The 24,394-nt window shown below is 40.9% G+C and overlaps 1 protein-coding gene across 1 annotated transcript in view; it reads right to left on the bottom strand.

Annotated features, from left to right (window-relative positions):
• The window catches only part of ASB11 (ankyrin repeat and SOCS box containing 11), a 31,904-nt gene that overhangs the window by 2,523 nt on the left and 4,987 nt on the right, over positions 1 to 24,394 (bottom strand). The window contains exons 2-6 of the mRNA XM_036270819.1: positions 20,712 to 20,791; positions 16,248 to 16,355; positions 5,938 to 6,088; positions 2,388 to 2,522; positions 854 to 1,045 (exon numbers count right to left, since the gene is read on the bottom strand). Of these exons, the coding sequence (XP_036126712.1) occupies positions 854 to 1,045; positions 2,388 to 2,522; positions 5,938 to 6,088; positions 16,248 to 16,355; positions 20,712 to 20,791 (666 nt within the window). The remainder of the gene's footprint in view (positions 1 to 853; positions 1,046 to 2,387; positions 2,523 to 5,937; positions 6,089 to 16,247; positions 16,356 to 20,711; positions 20,792 to 24,394) is intronic.

Raw genomic sequence — 24,394 nt, 5'->3', positions numbered from 1 at the left:
TGGCGGTCAGACAGCTTGGTTAGAATCCTTGTTCTGCTGCTCAGTAGCCATGTGACCTTCTGCAAGCAATCTCTTTGTGTTTCTCTTTTCCCATTCACAGATGGAATAACACCAGCTACTATCAAGTTCTTGCTGCTGTAAAGCTTTAAGTATCAGGGAGACTAATCTATGTTTTGAATTTAGCTCAGCGCCTGATACATGTAAAAACAAATGATTACTATTGTTGCTGATATTCTCCTGATTAAATGCGATCAATATAGGTTCTGATATTGTTCTCTTTCTCTATGGACACAGCATGGTTCTTTTTTGAATTTGGAATAACAGCATTTTAGAGGCCTGCCTTTCCTCCTCTGGCATCTGGAGTTGCATTAGCTCATGGTGGAAATGGGAATGACGCAATGAGGAATGCAGACCCACCTACTCCCTAATCTGGAGAACAGGCAAACAACGCTAGTCTACTTTCTGAAATACACACCCCATGTATATATCAAGTCCAACTCAAGTATTTCTAATTCCCCCTGTACTGCATCCAGATATTTGCTCAATTGTGTGTCGATGCCAGGATAGATGTAGCAGTTCAACCTTTTCATGGTGAAAAGAAATTTCTCTGATTATTTTCTTGCTATGGAAAATGCAAAGCAATCTATCAGTTGTATGTAAATGCCCTTTGGTTATAAGTAAGTATACACAGCATATGAAATCCCATCTCAGTGATGCTAGGACTTGCCACCTCCTACATGTCACTTCCAATCAAAAAGAGAAGAGGGAAAAGGCAAGAAAGCCTACAGACGAGACAGAAAGGAAACAGCAGATGTGTTTAAGGAAGAGAAATGGATGCCCAGCCCTTCCTTACCTTCCCAGAGCAGGAGCGCCTGCTCCACACTGCTTTTCGGGGTCGCCAGATCAAGTGCACTTTTGCCCTGAGCGTTTCTGCACTTCAGGTTAGCCCCATAGTCTATCAGCAGGTGGATGACCTCCACGCTGGACTGCTTCGCTGCAGCATGGAGAGGGGTGTCCAGCCATTGGCCACGGTCAACACTGGCTCCTTAACAAAGCAGATGGCCACAATTCAACACTAAATGTTAAATGTAGAAACACGAGCCTAAAATATAGTAGCTGCATATAGACACTTTAAATGCCATAAGAATTTGATAAATATTTGAAAATGTGATGCAAGCTTAGAACCTCAGCAATACTTATTAAGATTGTTTCAAAATATTTTGATGAGAAAAATGAATTAAAATATTTTTAGTCCGGCTGGTGTAGCTCAGGGGTTGAGCGTCAACCCATGCACCAAGAGGTCGCCAGTTTGATTCCCACTCAGGGCACATGCCCAGGTTGTGGGACCGATCCTTAGTGGGGGGCATGCAGGAGGTAGCCAATCGATGTTCTCTCTCATCAATGTTTCTATCTCTCTCTCCTTCACACTTCCTCTCTCTCCAAAATCAATAAAGGAAAACAAAACTTTTTAAAATATATTTTTAGTCATTTAAAATACTTTACTTGCTTTGCCATATGAACTTCATGACATGCAAAATTAAATATTTGCAGCCCCTTTTACATAGAGTTATTTTGTTTTTTTTTGGCAGAGGATAAATCTAAGTTTATTTAGTATTTATATTATTCAGGGCTCACAAAAGAAGATTTCTGAACCACTATAGGAAGTAATCTATGATAGCAGATTTTAAAAATACACAAGAAAAATCTTGGAGATAAAAATTATTATTTAGCCCAGCTGGTATGGCTTAGTGGTTGAGTGTTGACTCATGCACCAAGAGGTCACTGATTCAATTCCCAGTCAGGGCACATGCCCAGGTTGTGGGCCTGATCCCCAGTGAGGGGCATGCAGGGGGCGGCCAATCGATGTTCTCTCTCATCGATGTTTCTCTCTCTCTCCCCGTCTCCCTTCCTCTCTCTCTCAAATCAATAAAGAAAAAAATATTTAAAAAATTATTTAGAATGTAAAAAATTACAAAATAACTTAGCCAGAATCTTCCTGGTAACCACACCTAGGTTTTCCATGGGGAACCATCCCCGTGATCCTCAGTTCATGTGTTACCAGTGAAGCCCAGTGACTACAGTGTAGATCAAAATCTAGGGCTAAGCCAATCAGTGTTGTATTGTATTCCCTTGGCCACCATGATTGGTTCAGACACAGGCACGCAACTCAAAAAGAGCCAAGGAAATGCAAATTTTCCCCAAGGACTTAAATGGGAAAGAGACTCTTGCTATCTCTTGAGACCACCAAGGAGATCCATACCAAGTAAGTGGGGCCAATATCAAAGGAAGCAGAACTGAAAAACATCCTCATTCTCTGGAGAAGTTCTGTTTTAAGCATTCAAACATCAAATACTGCCAGAATTTTGTCCATGGTTTCTGGGAGTTACCTAATTCTAGAAGTTTCTTCACACAATCTACCCTTTGGTGGGTGCAGGCCACATATAGGGGAGTTCCGAGTTGAGGCACTTCTTGGTCAATGTTCACGTTATTTGCCAGCAGAATCTCCATGCACTCTCTGTGACCTGGTGGAACACAAGATAACCTCACTCATGTAAGAAAAACATTGACTATTTACAGAATTATAGCATTGCTTGTCTGGAATGGGATTTAGAAATAAAGATGATTTTTTAAGCAGAATAAAAAATACAAACGTTAGAAATCTCCAAAATTAAACCATTAGAAAGAGAAATATGCCCATGCTTCCCCCACTGAATTCCTCTTTTCAGTCCCTGAGGTACCTCCAACTAAACTGTGGGCTCCAGGGAGCACAGCTGAAATCCTCTAGAATGAAGCCACCTGTTTACAAATAGAATCTACAAGACCCTGAGGTGTAAATGACTCATCCTATTACTACTCTGAAAAGCCAGGGCTCGAATCCAAGGCCCAGCCCTGATCCCTCTCCATTACAAATCTCTCATTCTCTTCTTCACCCATGCATGCAACGCTGGCTGTATGACAGCACCATGTAGTAAAACTCCTTATTTTGGTTAACCTGGAAGATACCTATGAGAATTAATTTGAACAGTTCAAGTATAGAATATATTTAAATGTACTTTCAAATTCAATGACTAACAAGAATTATGTACAAGTACTCTCTTAAGAGAGTTTTCCCAATGAACAGACAGACATTGTTAATTTTCAGCAAAGGAATGATTTGTTCAGGAGCAAATGCTTGTGAGGTATCATTGTGAGCTTGTAAAGTTTGTTCTCTTTGAGGATTTAAATGTTTCCTTTAAGAAAATCTTATCAGACCTGGCTGGTTTGGCTCAGCGGTTAGAGCATCGGCCTGCGGTCCAGAGAGACCCGGGTTCGGTTCCCACTAAGGGCACGTACCTCGGTTGCAGTTTATTCCCAGCCCTGGTTGGTCGTGCAGGTAGCAGCCACTTGATGTGTCCCTTTCACATTGATGTCTGTCTGTCTGTCTGTCTCTGTCTCTCTCTCTCCTCCTCTCCCTCCCTCCCTCCCTCCCTCCCACTCTATCTGAACAAAAAATGGAAAAATGTCCTCGGGTGAGGATAAAAAAAATCTTATCATTGCTGATTAACTTAACCAAGCTTTACTTCATAGATAAAAGCTTCACCTCAACCCTGCGTGATTTATCACAAATTCTGAGTTAAATATAAATATGCAGTAACATGCACAGATAAGGATTCTGTGGATTCAAACTATTTATTTGTTCACAGAAGTAAATATTATGCCTAGATGATAACATCAAAATGTCAAAGTATTGACCCAGACTGACCCAGCTTGTTCATAGAGATTTACAGCTGTAAGAATGCAGAAAAAATATCTAATCAGTATCTAAAACTGCTTGGTAAATACAGGGTATCTAATAAACATTATTGAATAATTCCTGGTTTTTTTTTTGCAGAAGAAACAGACTAGTTTGAGTTAAATTTAAGTATTCTCAGGAAGTTTTTAAAAAATGAATACAGTATATAAAAGTCAAATGCTTAGCACTACTGTAACAATATCTAAAATAATGAATTTGCTATTCATCCTTCCATTCTGTGGACATTGGTCTCTAACATGCTTTTATGATACAGGAAAAAATATGTAGAGACACATGAATTCATGTGTTTATGATAAGCATGTATATAATTTGTGGGCACATAGATACAAAACACTCCATCATCACTGCAGAATTATTTAAGTAATTCAAACCATTCCTAATATTAACCTATTTTTAAATATGTGGATGAACTGCAAATAATAGATTTATTTTTACTTCAAATTAATATTTTAAAAAGTTTACAGACTTTTATATCATTTCCAAAGTAGATGATTTCCCTACAACTTAAAGAATTTACTTGAAGTTTAGGAAATGGCCAACATCAGTTATTAGTCAATAAATGTTTATCAAATATGTATAGGAGATCAAAATCATAGACACATTGAGATTTGGGTCTTTTTATTGAATTTATCGGGGTGATACTGGTTAACAAAATTATACAGATATCAGGTGCACAATTCTACAACACATCATCTGTACACTGTACTGAGTGTTCACCAGCCCAAGTCAAGTCTCCATCCATCATCATTTATACCCCTATACCCTCCTCTATCACCCCAACCCCCCTGCAATCACTACACTGTTGTCTTTGTCCATGAGATTTTCTTTTTGCTCAATTCCCCCCACCCCATCCCCACCAGCCCCTGCCCCTGACAGCTGTCAGCCTGCTCTCTACCTATGAGTCTGTCATTATTTTGCTTTGTAGCTCAGTTTTATTTTTCATTAAATTCCACACATGAGTGAAATAATGTGGTACTGTTCTTTCTCTGACTGACTTATTTCACTTAGCATAATGTTCTCCAGGTCCATCCACGCTGTCGCAAGGGTGAGATTTCCTTATTTTGTATGGCTGAGTAGTATTCCTTTGTGTACATGTACCACAGCTTTTCTATTCACTCATCTATTGATGGACACTTGGGCTGCTTCCAAATCTCGGTTATTTTAAATAATGGTGCAATGAACATTGGGTCTTTTGTGTTATTTAAAGTAATACACTTCAAAAAAAATTATCAAGTGACATGTTTAATAACCTGGGGCAAATAATTCACTATTGACTTTTGAAATAAAGACTTTCATCCCCAATTATACCAGTAAAGGTCACTGTTCAACAGTGTTCTAACTTCTTCACTGTATTTCTGATCTCAATATAAGAGAATAACTCCACCACTGGGTAACACAGAAATGTTGCTCTTTAAGTGTGACCTCTGACAAATGACCTTGGCCTTTCCATGGCATCTTCTTGTTCCTGATTAGTCTAATGCATATAATTTTTAAGTTCCTTCATTTTACCCTTTAGCTTCTTTTCAAAAGTAATAGGGACACAGGAGTCTAGAGTCAACTTCAAGGATCCCAATGCCATGCTTTGAAATTTGCAACTTTTTCTCAATAACTAACGACATTCAAGTCATCAGCTCATCTAGTATGTATTGCTTGCTGTGAACAATAACGTCTCATCTTCCATTAGAGAGACTATCAGCGTTGGCTTTCAGACACTTTCATAATTTATTTTATGTTAGTGGTTGATGATTTATGGGCTTGGGGGACAAGCCATTCTTTTCTAGTAAGGACAGAGACATAACCACAGGATGATTCATGGAAGTCACTTCTGTAGACTTGATTGTACCAGCTGTCACCAAAACACCAGCAAAGAACCTCAAGAAAGGCCTGTGAAGAGACTGTCCCCAATAAATGGGACATCTGAGACAGAAAGCAATTCCCAGGTTATAAGAAGAGCTTTTTCATGCCCCAGTGGTATTTCCTGAAGATTTAGGCAAATTGAAGTTATTGCTATGGGATTTCTAAGCCCAACCTAGTCTGCTGGTGAAGATCTGGGTGATCTTTGTGTGGTGAACACTATACCATTGATTCATGCAGACTGCAGTGAGTCCACCAATGTTCTGTGTATAATGTGATGGCTCATTTACCTCTCTTCACTGCCTCATGGATGGGGGAAGCCAGGTGCACCTCGAGCTGGGCCTTGGCTCCGAACTCCAGCAACACGTTGACACATGCAGCACTGCCACTGCAGCAAGCACTGAAGAGGGGTGTGGCTCCATGAACCGTCACTCCATTGACCTAATGATGGGCAAAGAGAGACCCAGAGGATTTGCTATTTCTTTATCACCATCTCTAAGTTGCATTCCTATATATCTGCCTGGAGAAATTTCCCATGCTGGTGAAGAGTGAGGGAACTCTATATCATTATAGTATTATGTCATTTAGGCACCAGTAGCCTATCAACTCTCACCTCTATAAATAATACCCCAAATGGGGCAAAATGGAACAAAGCCCTATTTTGTTCCAAAATGGAACAAAGCTATTAAAATGCATTTGTGGGAAGATGGTGGCTGGCAGGACCAGAGGGAGGGTGAGTGCGTGAGAGACTGATCTAGTGTGTGAGAGTGTGAGTGGACATGAAGGTGGACGATCAAACTTTTGCAGTACAGAGATGCGGAGCAGAAGGTTCCTGTGCGGTGGATAGGAGTAGCCGGCTACCTCAGTAAGTGGCTCTTCAGGGAACTTCTCCCTGCGCTGCGGGGAGGTCCCCCCATTTTGGAAGATCCCTGGTCTTCCCTGGGACGAGGCAGGGGGAGCAGCTGGGGTCGGCAACCTGAGCCCACTAGCACACCTGGCACCATCGGACCAGTGGACACTCTGTGTCAACACATACCAGTGCACAGTAGTGAAGTTCTTAAGGTGCCGGTCGTGGAGACTGCAGACACCCGGGAGCCCAGCACCATCCCCCATAGTAGCAGCCTGATCAGAGTCGAGATATACCCCCAGCAAGAGGGGCTGGGGAGCAGACATGCATCCCCAGGCAACAGAAGCACAGACCAGCAGCTGAGACCCATCCCCAAAAACTACAGCAAAAGCTGAGCAGGAGTTGAGCCCCACGAGGCAGCAGCACTCCCCAGCCACCAGCGGCAGGACCTGGGGCTCCACAGAGGCCTATACGGTCCAGCAGCTCACCAGAGCTGTGGGAAGCCAGAGCCCAAGAGGAGCTGGTGCGATCCAGCTGCCTGTCCACGGGACCTGCAAGATGTGGGGGCAACAGAGAGGCCTGTGCGACCCAGCTGCGCACAAGATACGCATAGAGAATGTGAAAATGGAGGTGGAGTGAATGGAAGCTACACAGATGATCTCCCAGGATCAAATGGGAATTACAACTAAAATAAAAATAAATCCTTGGAAAAAAGCAACAGAAAAGCAACAGGACAGGACCATACAACCAGGGACACTGGTAGGATCTGCGAAGGTACAAGAGGGTGGCGGGCTGGGAGCCCAGGGACAGCAGCAGTCTTAGCTGTGAGCAGCACCCTTGGAGAATAAAGACCAAGTCCGCTCCACAGCTCAGAGAGCCAGGACAGAGCACTAAAATAGCCACAGCCACTCACCTGAGGGCTACGGCAGAGGGAGGGCAGACTGGGCTGGAACTCTGTGGGGACACCCGGGATTTGGAGGGCACTCAGAGGCTTTGCTGAGTTGCGGCCACAAAGGACAGTGGCCAGTGTGCCCCTTCCCAAAGCTGTGGAAAAAAGCAGCATCCCTCCACCCCAAGGAGATTCAGCCTTTCCCAGGTGAGGCAAAGAAATGAAAATTGAGGCTCATTAACAACCAGCATCTCTCCCACCCTCTGGAAATCCCCTTATGCAGAACACTAGGGCTACATTCCAAGGCCCTGAGTAACTGAGACTACTAGCCTCCAGGAAAAAGCTAGAGGTTAATTAAACCTTTCCTGGGATTGCAAATCTACCCAGGAAAGTAAGAGTTGACAGTGGTGTTTAACGTGGGCCCATCCAGGCTCATCCAAACACAGTAGAGAGAGCCACAAACAGCAGAACACCAACACCCACAGGGAAAATTTGGCAGGCTCCAAAACCCACTGAGATAGCCAAAATGGAGAAACAAAGAAACAAATCCCAAATGAAGGAACAAGAAAACTTTATCAAAGATGAGATAAATGAAATGTAGTTAAGCAAATTATCAGAGGTAGAGTTCAGAGCCATGATATTGTGGAAGTTCAACAGCATGAGTAAGGACAGCAGCACCATGAGTAAAGATGTAGAAACATTGAAAACCAACCAAGTGGAAATGAAGAATGACAGAGGAGAAATAAAGAACACATTTGAAGGACTAACCAGCAGAGTAGAGGAAGCGGAGAATGGGATCAGTGAATTAGAGGACAGGGAAGAAAAACCAACCAATCAGAAAACCAAAAGGACAAAACAATTAAAAAATAGGAAGATAGCATAAGGAACTGTGGGGCAACTGGAAACGTAACCACATTTGCATAATAGGAGTCCCCGAAGAGGAATAAAATGGGGAAGGGTTAGAGAATATATTTGAAGAAATAGTGACAGAAAATTTTCCTAACTTGGTGAAGGAAGAACGCATTCAAGTTCAAGAAGCACAGAGAGTCCCAAGTAAGAACCCAAACAGGCCCACACCAAGACACATAGTAATTAAAATGCCAAAAATTAGAGACAAAGAGAGAATCCAAAAGGCAGCAAGAGATAAGCAACAGGTTACCTACAAAGGAAACCCCATAAGGCTCTCAGCTGACTTCTCAACAGAAACACTACAGGCCAGAAGGGAATAGCATGAAGTAATCAACGTCATGAAAAACAAGGATATGAATCCAAGACTACTCTATCCAGCAAGGCTATCATTCAAAATAGAAGGTCAAATAAAGAGCTTCCCAGACAGAAATAGGCTAAGGGAATATAGTAACACCAAACCAGCACTGCAAGATACGCTAAAAGGACTGCTGTAATTAGTAGAAGAAATAGGAAGAAAAATATAACCACACTAAATAAAAATGGCAATAAATAAGTACATATCCATTAGCACCTTCAATGTGAATGATTTGACTGCTCCGATAAAAAGACACAGAGTAGCTGATTGGATAAGAAAGCATGACTCATCTATATGTTGTTTAAAAGACACCCACCTCACAACAAAAGACTCACACAGGTTGAAAGTGAAGGGATGGAAAAAAGTCTTTCAAGCAAATGGAAAGGAAAGAAAAGCTGGGGTATCAATACTCATATCTGATAAAGTAGATTTCAAAATGAAGACCATAACTAGAGACAAAGAAAGCCACTACATAATATTGAAAGGATCTATCCAACAGGAAGATATAACCTTGGTAAACATATATGCACCCAATATAGGAGCACCAACATATATTAAAAATCTTCTGGGCTTCAAAGGAGAAATTGACAACAATACAATCATAGCCGGGGACTTCAACACACCGCCAATATCACTGGATAGATCATCTAGACAAAAAACTAACAAGGAAACACAGACTCTAAATGAAGCGCTAGATCAAATGGATTTCATAGATATCTACAGAGAACTACATCCCAACACGGCAGAATTCACATTCTTCTCAAATGCACATGGGACATTCTCAAAGATAGACCACATGTTAGGGCACAAGTCTCTACAAGTTCAAGAAGATTGAAATTATATCAAGCATCTTCTCAGATCACAATGGCATGGAACTAGAAATCAATTGCAACAAGAACATGCAAAGACATTGGAACACATGGAGGCTAAATAGCACATTATTGAACAATGAATGGGGTACCATGGAGATCAAGGAAGAAATTAAACACTTCCTGGAAACCAATGAAAATGAACACACAACAACACAAAATCTATGGGATGCAGCGAAAGCAGTTCTGAAAGGGAAGTTCATAGCACTACAGGCCTACCTCAAGAAAGAAGAAAAATTTCTAATAGAGTATCAAACCTTGCAAATTAAAGAACTAGAGAGTAAACAAAAAGAAAACCCCAGAGCAAGTAGAAGGAAGGAAATAGTAAAGATCAGAGCAGAAATAAATGACATGGAGACCAAAAAAACAAAAACAAAACAATTCAAAGCATCAATTAAACAAAGACCTGGTTCTTTGAAAAGATAAACAAGATTGATGTACCCTTAGCTAGACTCACCAAGAAACAGAGAGAGAACCCAATTACACAAAATCAGAAATGAAAGAGGAGAAATAATAACTGACACCACAGAAATCCAAGGGATTGTTAACAAATATTATGAACAATTATACGGCAACAAATTTGACAATCTAAGAGAAATGGACAAATTTCTAGAAACACATAGTCTCCCAAAACTGGACCAGGAAGAGATAGAAAACTGGAACAGACCAATAACAACAGAAGAAATTGAAGATGTAATCAAGACTCTCCCAGCAAACAAAAGCCCATGCCTAGACAGCTTCACAGTGGAATTTTACCAAACATTCCAAGAAGAACTAATATCCATTCTCCTCAAAATATTTCAAAAAATTCAAGAAGAAGGAAGGCTTCTAAACTCATTTTATAAGGTCAGCATAATTCTAATTCCAAAACCAGAAAAAGACACTACAAAAAAAGAAAACTACAGGCCAATATCCATGATGAACATAGATGCCAAAATACTAGCAAAACGAATCCAACAATACATCAAAAAAATTATTCACCATGACCAAGTGGGATTCATCCCAGGGATGCAAGGCTGGTACAATATTCGCAAATCAATAAATGTGATACACCACATAAACACAATGAAAGATAAAAATCATATGATCATATCAATAGACGCTGAAAAGGAATTCAACAGAATCCAGCACCCATTTCTGATAAAAACGCTCAGCAATCTGGGAATAGAGGGACCATATCTAGACATAATAAAGGCCATATATGAAAGACCTACAACCAACATCATACTCAATGGGCAAAAATTAAAAGCATTTCCCTTAAGAACAGGACCAAGACAAGGATGCCCACTTTTGCCACTCTTATTTAACATAGTACTGAAAGTCTTAGCCACAGCAATCAGACAGGAAGAAAAAATAAAAGGGATCCAAATTGGAAAGGAGGAAGTGAAACTGTCATTATTCGCAGATGACATGATACTATATGTAGAAAACCCCAAAGACTCAATCAAAAATTTACTAGACTTAATAAATGAATTTGGCAAAGTAGCAGGATACAAAATTAACGTCAAGAAATTGATGGAATTCTTATACACCAATGATGAACTCACAGAAAGAGAAACTAAAAAAAAATCTCATTTACCATCACAGCAAAAAAAATTAAGATACCTAAGAATAAACTTAACCAAAGAAATAAAGGACCTATTTGCAGAAAACTGCAGGTCATTGAAAAAAGAAATAGAGGAAGACATAAAAAAGTGGAAGCACATACCTTGTTCATGGATTCGAAGAGTTTACATCATTAAAATGTCCATACTTCACAAAGAAATCCATAGATTCAGTGCAATCCCCATCAAAATACCAATGACATACTTCACAGAACTAGAACAAATACTTCAAAAGTTTGTATGGAACCAAAAAAGACCTCGAATAGCTACAGCAATCTTGAAAAAGAAGAACAAGGTTGGAGGGATCACATTACCAGATTTTAGGTTATACTATAAAGCCACTGTAATCAAAACAGCCTGGTACTGGCACAAGAACAGGCAGATAGAACAATGGAACAGAATAGAGAACCCAGAAATGGACCCAAGACAATATGCTCACTTAATATTTGACAAAGGGGGCAAGAGCATACAGAGGAGTAAAGACAGCCTCTTTAATAAATGGTGTTGGGAAAATTGGACAGCTACATGCAGAAAAATGAAACTAGACCACCAACTCACACCATACACAAAAATAAACTCAAAATGGATAAAAGACTTAAATGTGACTCATGAATCCATAAAATTTCTAGAAGAAAATGTAGGCAACAAAATTTCAGACATCACACGCAGAATTTTCACTGATACATCACCTAAGGCAACAGAAACAAAGAGTAAATGAACACATGGGACTACATCACACTCAAAAGCTTCTGCACAGCAAAAGAAACAACCACCAAAATGGAAAGGCAACCCACTGTATGGGAGAGCATAATTGCCAACGATTCATCAGGTAAGGGGTTAATTTCCAATATGTATAGAGTGCTCATAGAACTCCACAAAAGGAAGACAAAGAACCCAATTAAAAAATGGGCAGAGGAACTAAATAGACACCTCTCCAAACAGGACATACAAATGGCTAAGAGACATATGAAGAAATGCTCAACATCACTAATCATCAGAGAGATGCCAATTAAAACAACAATGAGGTATCACCTCACACCTGTCAGAATGGCCGCCATCAACAAATCATCAAACAAGTGTTGGCGAGGGTGTGGAGAAAAGGGGACTCTAGTACACTGGTGCTGGGAATGCAGACAGGTGCAGCCACTATGGAAAACACTATGGTGTTACCTCAAAAAATTCAAAATTGAACTGTCATTTGCCTCAGTGATCCCACTTCTAGGAATATACTCTAAGAAGCCTGAAACACCATTCAGAAAGAATATATATATACCCTATGTTCGTAGCAACACTATTTACAATAGCTAAGATCTGGAAACAGCCCAAATGTCCATCAGTAGATGAATGGATAAAAAAGCAGTGGTACATGTACACAATGGAGTACTACGCAGCTGTAAGAAAGAAAGATCTCTTATCCTTTGAGACTACATGGAAGGATCTGGAAAGTATTATCCTAAGCGAAACAAGTCAAAAAGAGAAACACAAGCATCATATGATCTCACCTATTTGTGGAGTATAATGAACATAAGAGTCTGAGGAATGGGGTAGTCCCAGAGACGTGGAAGTGGGGTACAGACTGATAATCCCCAGAAGAGGGGGTCGTGGGGGAGAGATAAACCACAGAACTTATATGCATGTATGCATGAACAATGGACATGGACAACAAAGCTGGAGACAGGGTGGGGAGTGAGAAGGAGGGGGCATAAGTGGGAGAAAAAGGAGAAACATCTGTAACAAAAATAAATTAATTAAAAAATAAAACGCATTTGTGCGTGTTCCAGCGCTTCTTAGGAGCCTCCTAATCATTGAGGATTAGTCCTGTATGGTGGTTAAGATTATGGCCTATGGAACCCTTAGCTATGGTTCAAATCCCAGCTCACTTTCTCTCATTTATTTTTGTTCAGCGATCTTGGTTGGGATACTAACTTTCTCTGCCTAGGTTTCCTTATCTTTAAAATATATTTCCGTATCTTTGAGGTTATTGTGCAGATTAAGTTGTTCTATGTTAAACGCTTAGAACGTTACCTGGTGTCCAGTAAACATTCAATAAACATTTGTAACAATTATTTCCATTTTTTCTTTAATATGGAGCTGACACCCCTGTCAATCATGAACAAACATGGCAGAAACCAAAAGTACTAGAGAAATCAGCTAGATTAAGGTCCCAGAAGCTGTGCTTACAAAATCTCCTCAGTAATTCCCCACACTTCCTCTCTCTTGCTACAAATTTCCTTCCTGGACTACCCTAATCCATACAAATTCCATCTGCCAGCAATGACTCCTAAAGAGATCATGATCAAAGGCACAAAGAAAATAGCCATCAATGTGGTGTCTACAACCATCCTTGGTGCCTTCTAGGGATATGGGATGCACTTGGGAATGATTATGGCTAAGAGCATCTTTGAATATTAGCAATAGATTGGAAAAACATCAGGAGAACAAGGCATTCTGGTGAAATGCAGGACGATAAGGGCTTGATGTCAAATCATATTGCCTCAACAACTAAGAATATATGCTTGTAATAATCAGGATCCTAAATTTCCTTGTTTCAGAAACAAAATAGGTATTTCTCCACAGAGCTAGGATAGCCCCATTAAATTGGAAAGTTAAAGATGAGCTGCTAAGATGGCAGAGACAATCAAGGACAGGGAAAAATGTGTACCAATTTTTAACTCTAGGGATTTCTAATAAATATTTGGTGGAACTGATTTGATTTGTTTTTACTAAGTATTATCCTCTTCCTGAGTTCAGGAAGTCTTCTAATTTGATTTCCTATAACTTTCTCTCAGTTCAGGTCAGCAAACATTTATTGAGCATCTGTTAGGTGCCAATGTTTTAGAAGCAAAGTTGAGTAAGAAAACTGCCTCTTATTGAATAGGTTGAATTCTACAAAGGAAGACTAACATGACAAAGTGATCATTTTGATACAATAATAAATGCTTTAGTTTAGTATGGGAATAGGACAAAGGAGAGCATAGACTTGAGAAAAATTTAGGAAGTAAAATTAAAAGGATGTTGTAATTAATTAGATGAGAAGATAGAATAAGTAGGATGATCCCAGGTTTGGGGCTTGGGAAACCAAGAATACATTTTACCTGGTCTCTGAGGCTGGGAATCTAAAAGGAGGAACTGGTCCCAAAGGGAAGAATCCGATAAGCACAGTTTCAGATGCGCTGAGTGTGAGGTACCCACGGGACAATTTTGAGGAATTGTCTACTGATTGACCAACCTTCTCTTGTTCAGTCTATCATTCTGATTTAAATGTTAAGTAATATAATATTTATTGACTGCTTTTGTATAAGATTGCCAAAGATAAGGGACCATGTCTTACTCTTTTCTCTGTCCCCCCACAGAACCTCCCAGAGTTGTCCCAACACACACTCTTCCATGACCTGATGTCTGATATTTCCCACCCAAAATCTGCCTGTGACTCCAGTCACCTAGCTTAAATTGAAATGGCCCGCCCCCAACCTTGCCCTAACCATTACATGTGAGTGGACTAAGGGTAACTTACCATATTTTTACAAATATGTTTTTATTGATTTTTAGAGAGAGAGGAAGGAAGAGAGAGAGAGAAAAACATTGATCAGCTACCCCCTTCCTGCACACCTTCCACTGGGGATCAAGCCCGCAACCCAGGCATGTGCCCTGGTCCGGACTCGAACCAGCAACCTCTTGGTGCATGGGACAATGCTCAACCACTGAGCCTCACTGGCCGGGCAACTAAGAGTAATTTAAAGAAACAGTACCTAATGAAAATACAGAACCACTCTGGCATCAGGAAAATCAGTTTGCCCACAGAAGACTTTGATATTCAGTTCTACATGCAGAAACCCAACTTCCATATAAAATTTAAAGAAAACCTTCATTAAGCACTTAAAACACTATAGCTCATGAAACAAAGAATGCAAGGCCTGAGTTTAAAAATGAAATTATCAACAAAACAGTATCTGGTAACTAAATGTCATTGAAATTTTCAGAAGTTTTAATTTTATCATTCTATTCTGATACCAGATTTCATACAGCACCTCAGTAACTCCCTGAAAAAAAAAAAAGAATTAAAAATAAGATAAAATCAGGGATGCATGGTAGATGGGAACATGGGTCCATTCCCATGCTCCAACTCCCCCTCCCACCCTGTGGGAAATATAGTGAAGGTCATCAGTAAGCAGACTGCGAGACCTTGGGAGTCTGGCCAGCTCCTTGGTCAAGAAAACAGCTCGCAGTTTTGATCTCACACAGCTTGTGTGGAAACACATCCCCTTCCCCCCGCATGCCCTGTTTTTCTGTTTTCTGTACTCTATAAAAACATGTGCTGGGAAAGTCTGGGTGGTGGCAAAACAGTAACACCAGCGGGCTGCCCCTGGTGCGGCCTGTCTGCAGGCCGGATGGGACTTAGTGGTTCAACTTTTACCTATGGCAGCTGGTGTGGCGGTAAACTTCGCATGTAAGTCCTAATAAACCCATGTCTTTCACAGCCAGTCCTCTGTTTGATTGCGTTTGGAATCCAAGAACAATACTGTGAGGTTTTCTGGGACCTCAACACTTTGCATAACAAGGGGGATCACTTTCTAAATTATATAAATGTCTAACTACTATGTGTACACCTGAAACTAATATAAAATATTAAATGTCAACTGTAATAGAAAAAAGTTTTAATTACATAATTAAAAAAATAAAAATAAGATAAAGTTCATTTTGTATGTTTTTTTAAATGTACTATTTATTAAGAGCTCATTTAGTTTAATAACTTTTCTCAAAAAATAGTTGTTGGTTTAGGGTTTTGAATTAAAGGTGGTTTTTGTTGTTGTTCTTTTAATGTTTCACAATAAATTTTCCAAGACCAGTTTCAAATTACTTTCGTTCAAGATGATTTTTTTAAAGGCAGCATCACAGTTTTGAGGTTCCTGTGAATGACCTTATCTGAATGTTCACACATGGGCATAGAGGCTGAAGAAAGGAGCAAGCAGCAATGTCTTCTTGATCACTCAGAAATGTGGACAAGCATGGGGCTAGACCTGCATACCCACAGTGGGTGAGCAGTGGAGAAGGTCATGTCTCTTTAGATGGTAGTAGCTGCACTTGGGACCTGGGTAGACAGACCTGTGAGGTGGGAGCAGTACTCACCTGGGCACCATTTTCCAATAAAGCTTTAGCACAGGCTACATGGCCTCCAAGGCATGCCTCGTGGAGGGAAGAGACCCGGTTAATTGTCACAAGGTTCACATTGACACCCTACGATTTGGAGAGAAGTGGGTTAAAGGCTGCATTAGTAATAGCAACGAAAGCGACATTGTTGGACATGTTCTCATTGGCCTGAGGGGATCATATAGAAAGGAGAAGAGGCCATAACCAGGGGAGTCTAAATATGGTGTTGAGAGACTTGAATTCATTTATTCACCAAATGCTAATTCAGTATTCCGAGCCAAGCAATGTGCTAGTACCTGGTTCTTCAAAGTTTATGACACAAGTCTCTCTCCTCTAAAAACCTAGTGGGGGCCCTGGCCAGTTTGGCTCAGCGGTTATAGCATCGGCCTGCGGTCCGGGGTTCGGTTCCCGCTAAGGGCAAGTACTTCGGTTGCAGTCTGTCCCCGGCCCTGGTTGGTCGTGCGGGTGGCAGCCACTCGATGTGTCCCTTCACGTCGATGTTTCTCTCTCTCTCTCCCCTCCTCTCTCTCCCTCCCACTCTATCTGTACAAAAAATGGAAAAATATGCTCGGGTGAGGATAAAAAAAAAAAAACCTAGTGGGGAAATAGAAATGGGGTTGGGGAAGCAGTAAGAATATACTGCTATACAAGAAGAATGTTCAAATTTCACTTGGGAGCATGGGGCATATCCTTGAATCTGGCTTGGAGAGTAAAAGAAAATTTCTCTTATGAGGTAGTATTTAACTAAGACTTGAAGCATAAAAAATTTCAAGCTAGGAAGGCAGGAAAAAAAAAAAAGCATTGTTGACCCTTAAACAATGCAGAGGGTAAGGACTCCAAGCCCCATACAGTCAAAAATCTGTCTGAAGCCTGGCTGGTGTGGCTCAGTGGTTGAGCATTGACCCATGCACCAAGAGGTCGCCCGTTCGATTCCCGGTCAGGACACATGCCCAGGTTGTGGGCCAGATCCCCGGTGGTGGACATGCAGGAGGTGGCCAGTCGATGTTCTCTCTCATCGATGTTTCTATCTCTCTCTCTCCCTCTCCCTTCTTCTCTCTCTCTCTCTCAAATCAATAAAGAAAAAAAAAATTTAAAAAGGAAAAAAAATCTGTCTATAACTTGACTCCACCAAAACTTAACTACTAATAATAGCCTACTGTTGACTGGAAGCCTAACTGATAACATAGTTGATTAACACATATTTTGTGTATGTATTATATACTGTATTCTTATGATGAAATAAGCTAGAGAAAAGACAATGTTTTTAAGGAAATGATAAAAAAGAGAAAATACACTTACAGTACTATAATTGGATTGAGAACAGAAAGATGACCCCCAGGCTTAAGAGTACAAAAGTAAAGTTGGTGGCGCTTCCAGGACTCACATGTCAGAGTAGCAGTACCGCTGTCTGTCACAATTCCACTGAGCGCAGAAGTCTGCATTAACAGGGTCTGGGGCCAAGGGCTTGTCCTAACCCCATCTCCTCACCCAGCTCCCAGCAGCTCTGCCCAGTCCTAGCACACACCCTCCCCATACTGACATGAAATCCAGGTGACAGAAGACAGACCAGCCAGCTACTGGCCAACTCTGACTTCATGCCCTAATTTTAACTTGTCCCTTACCATTTCCCCCAGGATTACCACTTTCTATATGAGAGAGGAATTTAGTCCCTGGTTGAAGCTTCCCAGCTGAGTTGTTTTCCGATTCCCTGCCTTGTAACTGACCTGCTGAAAGCTTCCAAAACCTACTGCATGACCCTGAAACTCTCACCCCAACCAAAGTACCCACCACCTCCTGCCAGATCTCATTGGTGCTGCCTGTCCCTTCACCTTAGGGCCTCTCTGTGCCTCCTTGGTCCTGTCCATTTTCTCTCTCCTTTTTTTTTAATCCTCACCCGAGGACATTTTTCCATTTTTTGTTCAGATAGAGTGGGAGGGAGAGAGAGAGAAACATCCACATGAAAGATACACATCGAGTGGCTGCTACCCGCACGACCCAACCAGGGCCGGGGACAAACTGCAATCGAGATACGTGCCCTTAGTGGGAACCGAACCCGGGTCTCTCTGGACTGCAGACCAACGCTCTAACCGCTGAGCCAAACCGGCCAGTGCCTGTCCATTTTCATGTCCTGAATATGATGTGATTACTCCAGAGCTGTGCTACAGATTTCAAGTTGGGTATCAAATACAATTTAAAAAGTCCCTTTTACTTTTCCCATATATGATTTCTTTTCAAGAAAAGAAAAGCAGGCTAATCCACAAGGTGGCAGCTATGTGATAGAAAAAAACACCTGATTAATACAAACTCAAAATCCCTGAAACTGTAGAAATATAATGCTGGGCAGGCCTGAAAGAATATCAAGAGTAAGTCACCTTCACTGTGCATGAGAAATGGAGAAGCAGGAAGTTCAAATATTAACAAGACTTGAGACTCCCCATCTGGTGGTGACAGCCAGTATGATAATGTTCCCTTACACGTTTAAGCACACTACCAAAACCAACATGCTTATGAAGTATAGTTAAAAACAAAGACGTGCTCAATGCAATGTGGGATCCTGGACTGGATCCTGTAAGAGAAAATAGACACTAATGGAAAACTGGTGTAATTCCAATATTCTGTATGATGGCATTGGATCAATATTGATTTATGATTTTGGACTACAGTACCATGGGTAGGAAAGATGTTAACATTAGGGGAAGTTGACTGTAGGGTATATAGGAACTCACTGTACTATCTTTGTTACACGTCTTTAAAATCATTCCAAATTTTTTTCCAAAATTAAGTTTATTAAAAACACTAATAGCCCTGGCCGGTTTGGCTCAGCGGTTAGAGCGTCGGCCTGCGGTCCTGAGAGACCCGGGTTCGGTTCCCGCTAAGGAACCTCGGTTGCAGTTTGTCCCCGGCCCTGGTCGGTTGTGCGGGTGGCAGCCACTCGATGTGTCCCTTCACATGGATGTTTCTCTCTCTCTCTGTTCCTCTCTCTCCCTCCCACTCTACCTGAACAAAAAAATGGAAAAATGTCCTCGGGTGAGGATAAAAAAAAAAACACTAATAAAACTATTAAAGTGGGAGGCTGAAAGTAGATGTAAGACTTTTCACTGTGTACCTTTTTATATCATTTTAATTTTTGCACTATGTGAATATATTACATATTAAAAATGATCAAATCAAATAAAATTTAAAGTACTTAAAAATAAATAAGCAAGTGATAAAATCAAGTGCAAAGCCTATTTCATAATTACTGGCAGTTTTCTTTTGGCCTCTACTTTCTTGAGAACTCATAAAGGAGAGAAAAAAAGGTATGCACACACACATGCGCGCGCACACACACACACACAAATACAGATCAGTGTGTCCAGCTGTTTAAACTCAAAATGGTAAGGAAGCCAGGTTCGGTGTTAGCTAGGTTGTGGAAAAAATGATAAAATGACTGACCTCCTCTGTACACACACAGATGCTAAAACAAACAAAGCAAATCGAGTGTGTACACTTTCATTCATTTCACAAATATTTACAAGGCTGCTGTTCATTGTTCAAGGGATACAGTCATAACTACTAATAAAGTAGCCTTAATAATTAAGACTTTAATAAATCTTCCCAATAGAGGAAGATTTACATGTTTGTCAGTCTGTTTTAATGTTTGCTCTTGAAATAGTATATTGCTGAGGTAGGCAACCTCTAAGAGACTCCCAGTGACCCCCGATTCTTGGTACTGGCTCATTTGTCCTATTCCTGGTGTTTGGGCTGGATTTACTCACTCACATCTAATGAAGAGAATATGGCAGAAGAGATGAGATGTCACTTTGGAGATTAGGTTATAATAAGATCTCCTTAGGCACTCTCGTGTGCTCTCTCTGGGGGATACCAGGTGCCATCTTATGATACAGGCACAGCGCTATGGAGAGGCCCATGTGACAAGGAACTGAAGCTGTTTGAAGCAGAACCTCCCCCAGTCAAGCTATGTGATGACTGCAGCCCTGACAAATACTTCACAGCCTGCCAGAGAGGCAGAGCCAGAACCACCCAGCTAAGCTACTCCTTGGCCAACAGAAACTGTGAGAATCTAGTTTGTTGTTTTCAGCCCCTATGTTTAGAGGTAATTTGGTACACAGCAATAGCTAATGCAACCTCAGGGCTGCTGCTACTAAGGCACACTGGGAGAGTATAAGGTGAGTTAGTGTATCCTCCATCAGTCTCACAGGGAAACTTCCTGTGAGATAAAGGACAGCCCAGAGGGGAAGGAAGGGAACTGGGCAGAAAATAAGCCAGTTTCCCAAGAAAGGAGAGGCAGGGGGAAGAAATGGTGAGCTGTAAGAGGATACATCCATCTGGAATGGCTGTGTTGGGACCCAGCAAGCAAGACCTCTGGTACAGGCAAAGCTAATAAAGAAGGATGCTTGCTTATAAAATAAGCACAAAGGATCGAGTCTTCAGTTTACTTACCTGTGCAATTAAAGTTTTAAGGGCCAGTAAGCGCCCCTGGGCTGCCGCTTCATGAAGTGGGGATCGATCAGCCCAGCAGTCTGAAACACAAATGAAGCTCAGAGTCAAGGTCTGGAGTCTTCTTCCTGCAGCTCACTCATGCTGCCCACCCACTGTGAAAGGTTTGGGGGAAGAGGAGGTGACGAGCCACTGAGTGTACAGACCATTAGTTTGTTGGTGGGTGTGGAGGGAGTGTACAAACTCTCTCTGAGTTTGGGGGACAGTTTTAACAAGCAATAGATGTAGTCCAGTGCTTGAACCAATAGCCCTAAATAAAGCAAAATGAAAGGCCAAGCTGGATAATGAGCTTTCCCAGTTTTACCGTTCCCCTGCCTCTCACCCATACCCCTACTCTAAAGACTCAACAGCTTATCATGTACCGTGAAGGAGATTCTAGTGGGTCAGGTCAAATGGTCTTGTTCTAAATTCCTTAGGTAGGTGTCTGTTCCATTTTGGTAATGACCATACTTTAATCATAATGCAGAATGTCCTTTTGCAGATGACATAATCCTCTAAAAGTTTTTCCCCAAACAGCTTTTTGGGGGCAGTTGACTGATGGTGAAACATGGGGTCAGTGAGCCACACTGCCTGGGTTGAAGTCCTACTTGGATTACTTTCTCTGTCAAAATGGGCAAGTTCCTAAAATTATTTGAACCTCAATGACCTAATCTGTAAAATCAAGGTATAGCAGTATAATATTGAGCAAGTACTTTGGTCTCTAAGTAGGCCAGTAATATACAGCCATGATGGTAGGTGCTCAAAACAATTACTAATATAGTAAGATAGTGCACTAGGGAACAGCTTCAGAACTGCCTTAGAAATAGATTTGTCTTGTGATTGCTAGTCTGCAAACAAGACTAACCAGCTGAAATGGGCATTTAAGAAGTAACCCTCTATTAAAAATGCCAAAGTGCAATTAATCATCTGTTTTGGAAGAAAACCTACTCTGGTTTGCAAAATTTGGGCATTCTTCAAATTATAACTCTGCTCTTCAAACACTGAATAGCATGTAATAACCATTTGGATTTAACACACAGGGTCCATCTTACCAACCTTTCCTAGGTGATCCTGATGGTATTAAGAATTCAGATTCTCCCACACCTGCAACCTTGGCCGAAACAATCCCACCAAAGATGAATTAATGTGAATTTGAAATAGTCCGAGGCCTCAAAGACCAAGTAAATTTTTCCAATTGGTGAGAACCAGGGCTATAAACAGTTCAGTAAGCTCTCTTATGTTGAAACTCAATTTGTATCTTCTCTAACCCTTTGGGGTATGAATAGGGGGAAAGCTAGAATGAACTCTATAAAGTTGGATTGAAATTTGAGCAATTGGTATGAAAATGTGACCATACACACACACACACACACACACACACACACACACACACACAATATGTATGTGTGTATAGGGCTCCTTGGAGAAATGGCTGATTCCAGGATTGGATCAGGAAAAATATAAGATAAGCCTCAAACACCTTGCCAGAAAGTAAGGAAGTGCTCAATGAATGATAAAAATGTCAAAAAAACACAGAGGCTGGCTTGAAGGGGCTTCCACTAGCCAAATATGGAACAATATGAACATCAAAATGAATAATGATAGTAAGAGATTAAATAATAATTTAATTTCTATGAATAAAATAGGAATCTGTAAGTCCTCAGTGATATAAATGAATATATTATATAAATTGGGAGAAAAAGTTCTTCCTTAGAGAATTCTAACTCCGAAATGTAGAATAGAATCTGCCTCAAATTATCTCCCCACAAAAAAATTACTAGTTATAAAGGGAACGGGAGTAATTTTACAATGAAACAAAATTGTGGAAACCACCTTACCCAGGGGATCAAAGTTAACATCAGAAGTAATGGAAACAAATCGGCAGTGTGTCATCTGATGAAATGCAATGAGCGACATCATGTACCATGGGCGGGAATGTAATGGAAAGAACACACTGCATCCCTCTGTGATATTCCTCCTCAAAGCACATAACCCAAATCTAATAGGGACACCGGGGACCAACTCAAGGTGAGGTACATTCTAAAAAATAACCGGCCTATAACCAGTTCAAAAAGGAACCGAAGGACTGTTCCAGACTGGAGGCTAATGAGACACAAATCTAAAGTCAATGTGTGTGCCTGGACTAGATCTCTTTGCTATCAGGGACATTAGGACAGTTGGGAAAACATCGATGGGGTCTCTGGGTGAAGTGGGAATTCTTTGAACCACTCGTAACTTTTCTATCATTTTGAAATTAGTTTCAAAACAACAAAAAAGGTGTGTGTGTATACAATATACAGGGTGTCTGTAGATTCTATTACAGTTTGAAAATGAAATGTATTTTAATAAACAACACTGCCTTTAACTATTCCAAGTTGTGTATACATTTTTGGGACACCCTATTTATTATATACAAATAAATCACTAATGTTTTTATACTCAGGTTATGAATGTATAATGCTTTAATAAAAAAAGATACAATTGTTTACATCTCTACTTGTTCCTGAGTCAGTTAAAAATCAGAGCGGAGTATTTTTAAATCACTTGGATATTTACTTATAATTTGCATAAACTGGGAATGAGCTAATGTATGCATATAATCCTCAATTACTCAGCCTTGGTTTTCTTCTAGTACATCACCACCTCATTCAATGTGAAGCCTGCATCACACACGTTACATGTTGCTCTTTTGCCTAACTGCTCTTGGAAATGGACACTGGCACTGGGGTGGCGAGGACAGTCTTCACCCTGACCAATGTAAGAAGCAAACCCACCACCATTTGTTATTCTTTTGTTCTAACAATAGCCAGTCAACCAAAGTCACCTAAAGGTATTCTAAGTATTTGATTCAAAAATGAAAATAAGATTGAAGTGGTGATTTGTTATCATTAGCTTAGAATATCAACATGAAATAGCTTTATTACTTCTAAAATTTGCCTCCAAGTGAACTGTGGCGTCCCCTTTCCCTGAGAAGCAGGAACCATCACCACATCTGCATCCCATTTCTAGTAACTTTGTTACTCATCAGTCCCATAAGACCTGCTCGGTACACACAATATGGAGAGATCTCACAAACCTAAAGTTGAGTGAAGGAAACCAAGCACAAAAGAGTGTGTGCAGTGTGATTCCTTTCTATAAAGTACAAAAAAGGTCCAAACTCACCTCGGGTGTGAAGATTGCAAAGTACCCCGAGGAGGGGCAGGGGCTGATTGGAAGAGGGCCTGGTGCGGGCCATGCTGATAACATGCAGTTTCTTGGTCTTGGGAGGTGGTATAGCTGACTGTGTCTGCTTTGTGTAAATTCATCCAACTGTTCGCTGAGATTTGTGCACTTGTCTGTATTTACATCAGACTTCAATACAGAGATTTTAAAATGATCTGTCTACTGGTCAGTCCACTTTAAAAGCTGTACACTCTGCCCCTCTGCCAACTCCTGGGCAGTGTATGGCCCTCTCTGCCGCCCCAGCAACTGGAGGCGGAAAATCAGCATGTTCTGACCCGTCCCCACTTTGTTCTTTTAAGTGCCCAGCTCCTCTGGTACCTTGGGAGTGGGGAGAAGTGAGGGACAGGGAAAACGCCTCCCCAGTTTACTGGAAGAACAGGCCGGTCCTTCTCACTGGGCCTCACCAGGTCCCTTTCCTATGCGCT

The sequence above is a fragment of the Molossus molossus genome, unplaced genomic scaffold (assembly GCF_014108415.1).
Source record: "Molossus molossus isolate mMolMol1 unplaced genomic scaffold, mMolMol1.p scaffold_m16_p_2, whole genome shotgun sequence".
NCBI lineage: Eukaryota > Metazoa > Chordata > Mammalia > Chiroptera > Molossidae > Molossus > Molossus molossus.
The sequence above is the reverse complement of the archived record's forward strand: the minus strand, read 5'-3'. Positions and strand labels throughout refer to the sequence as shown.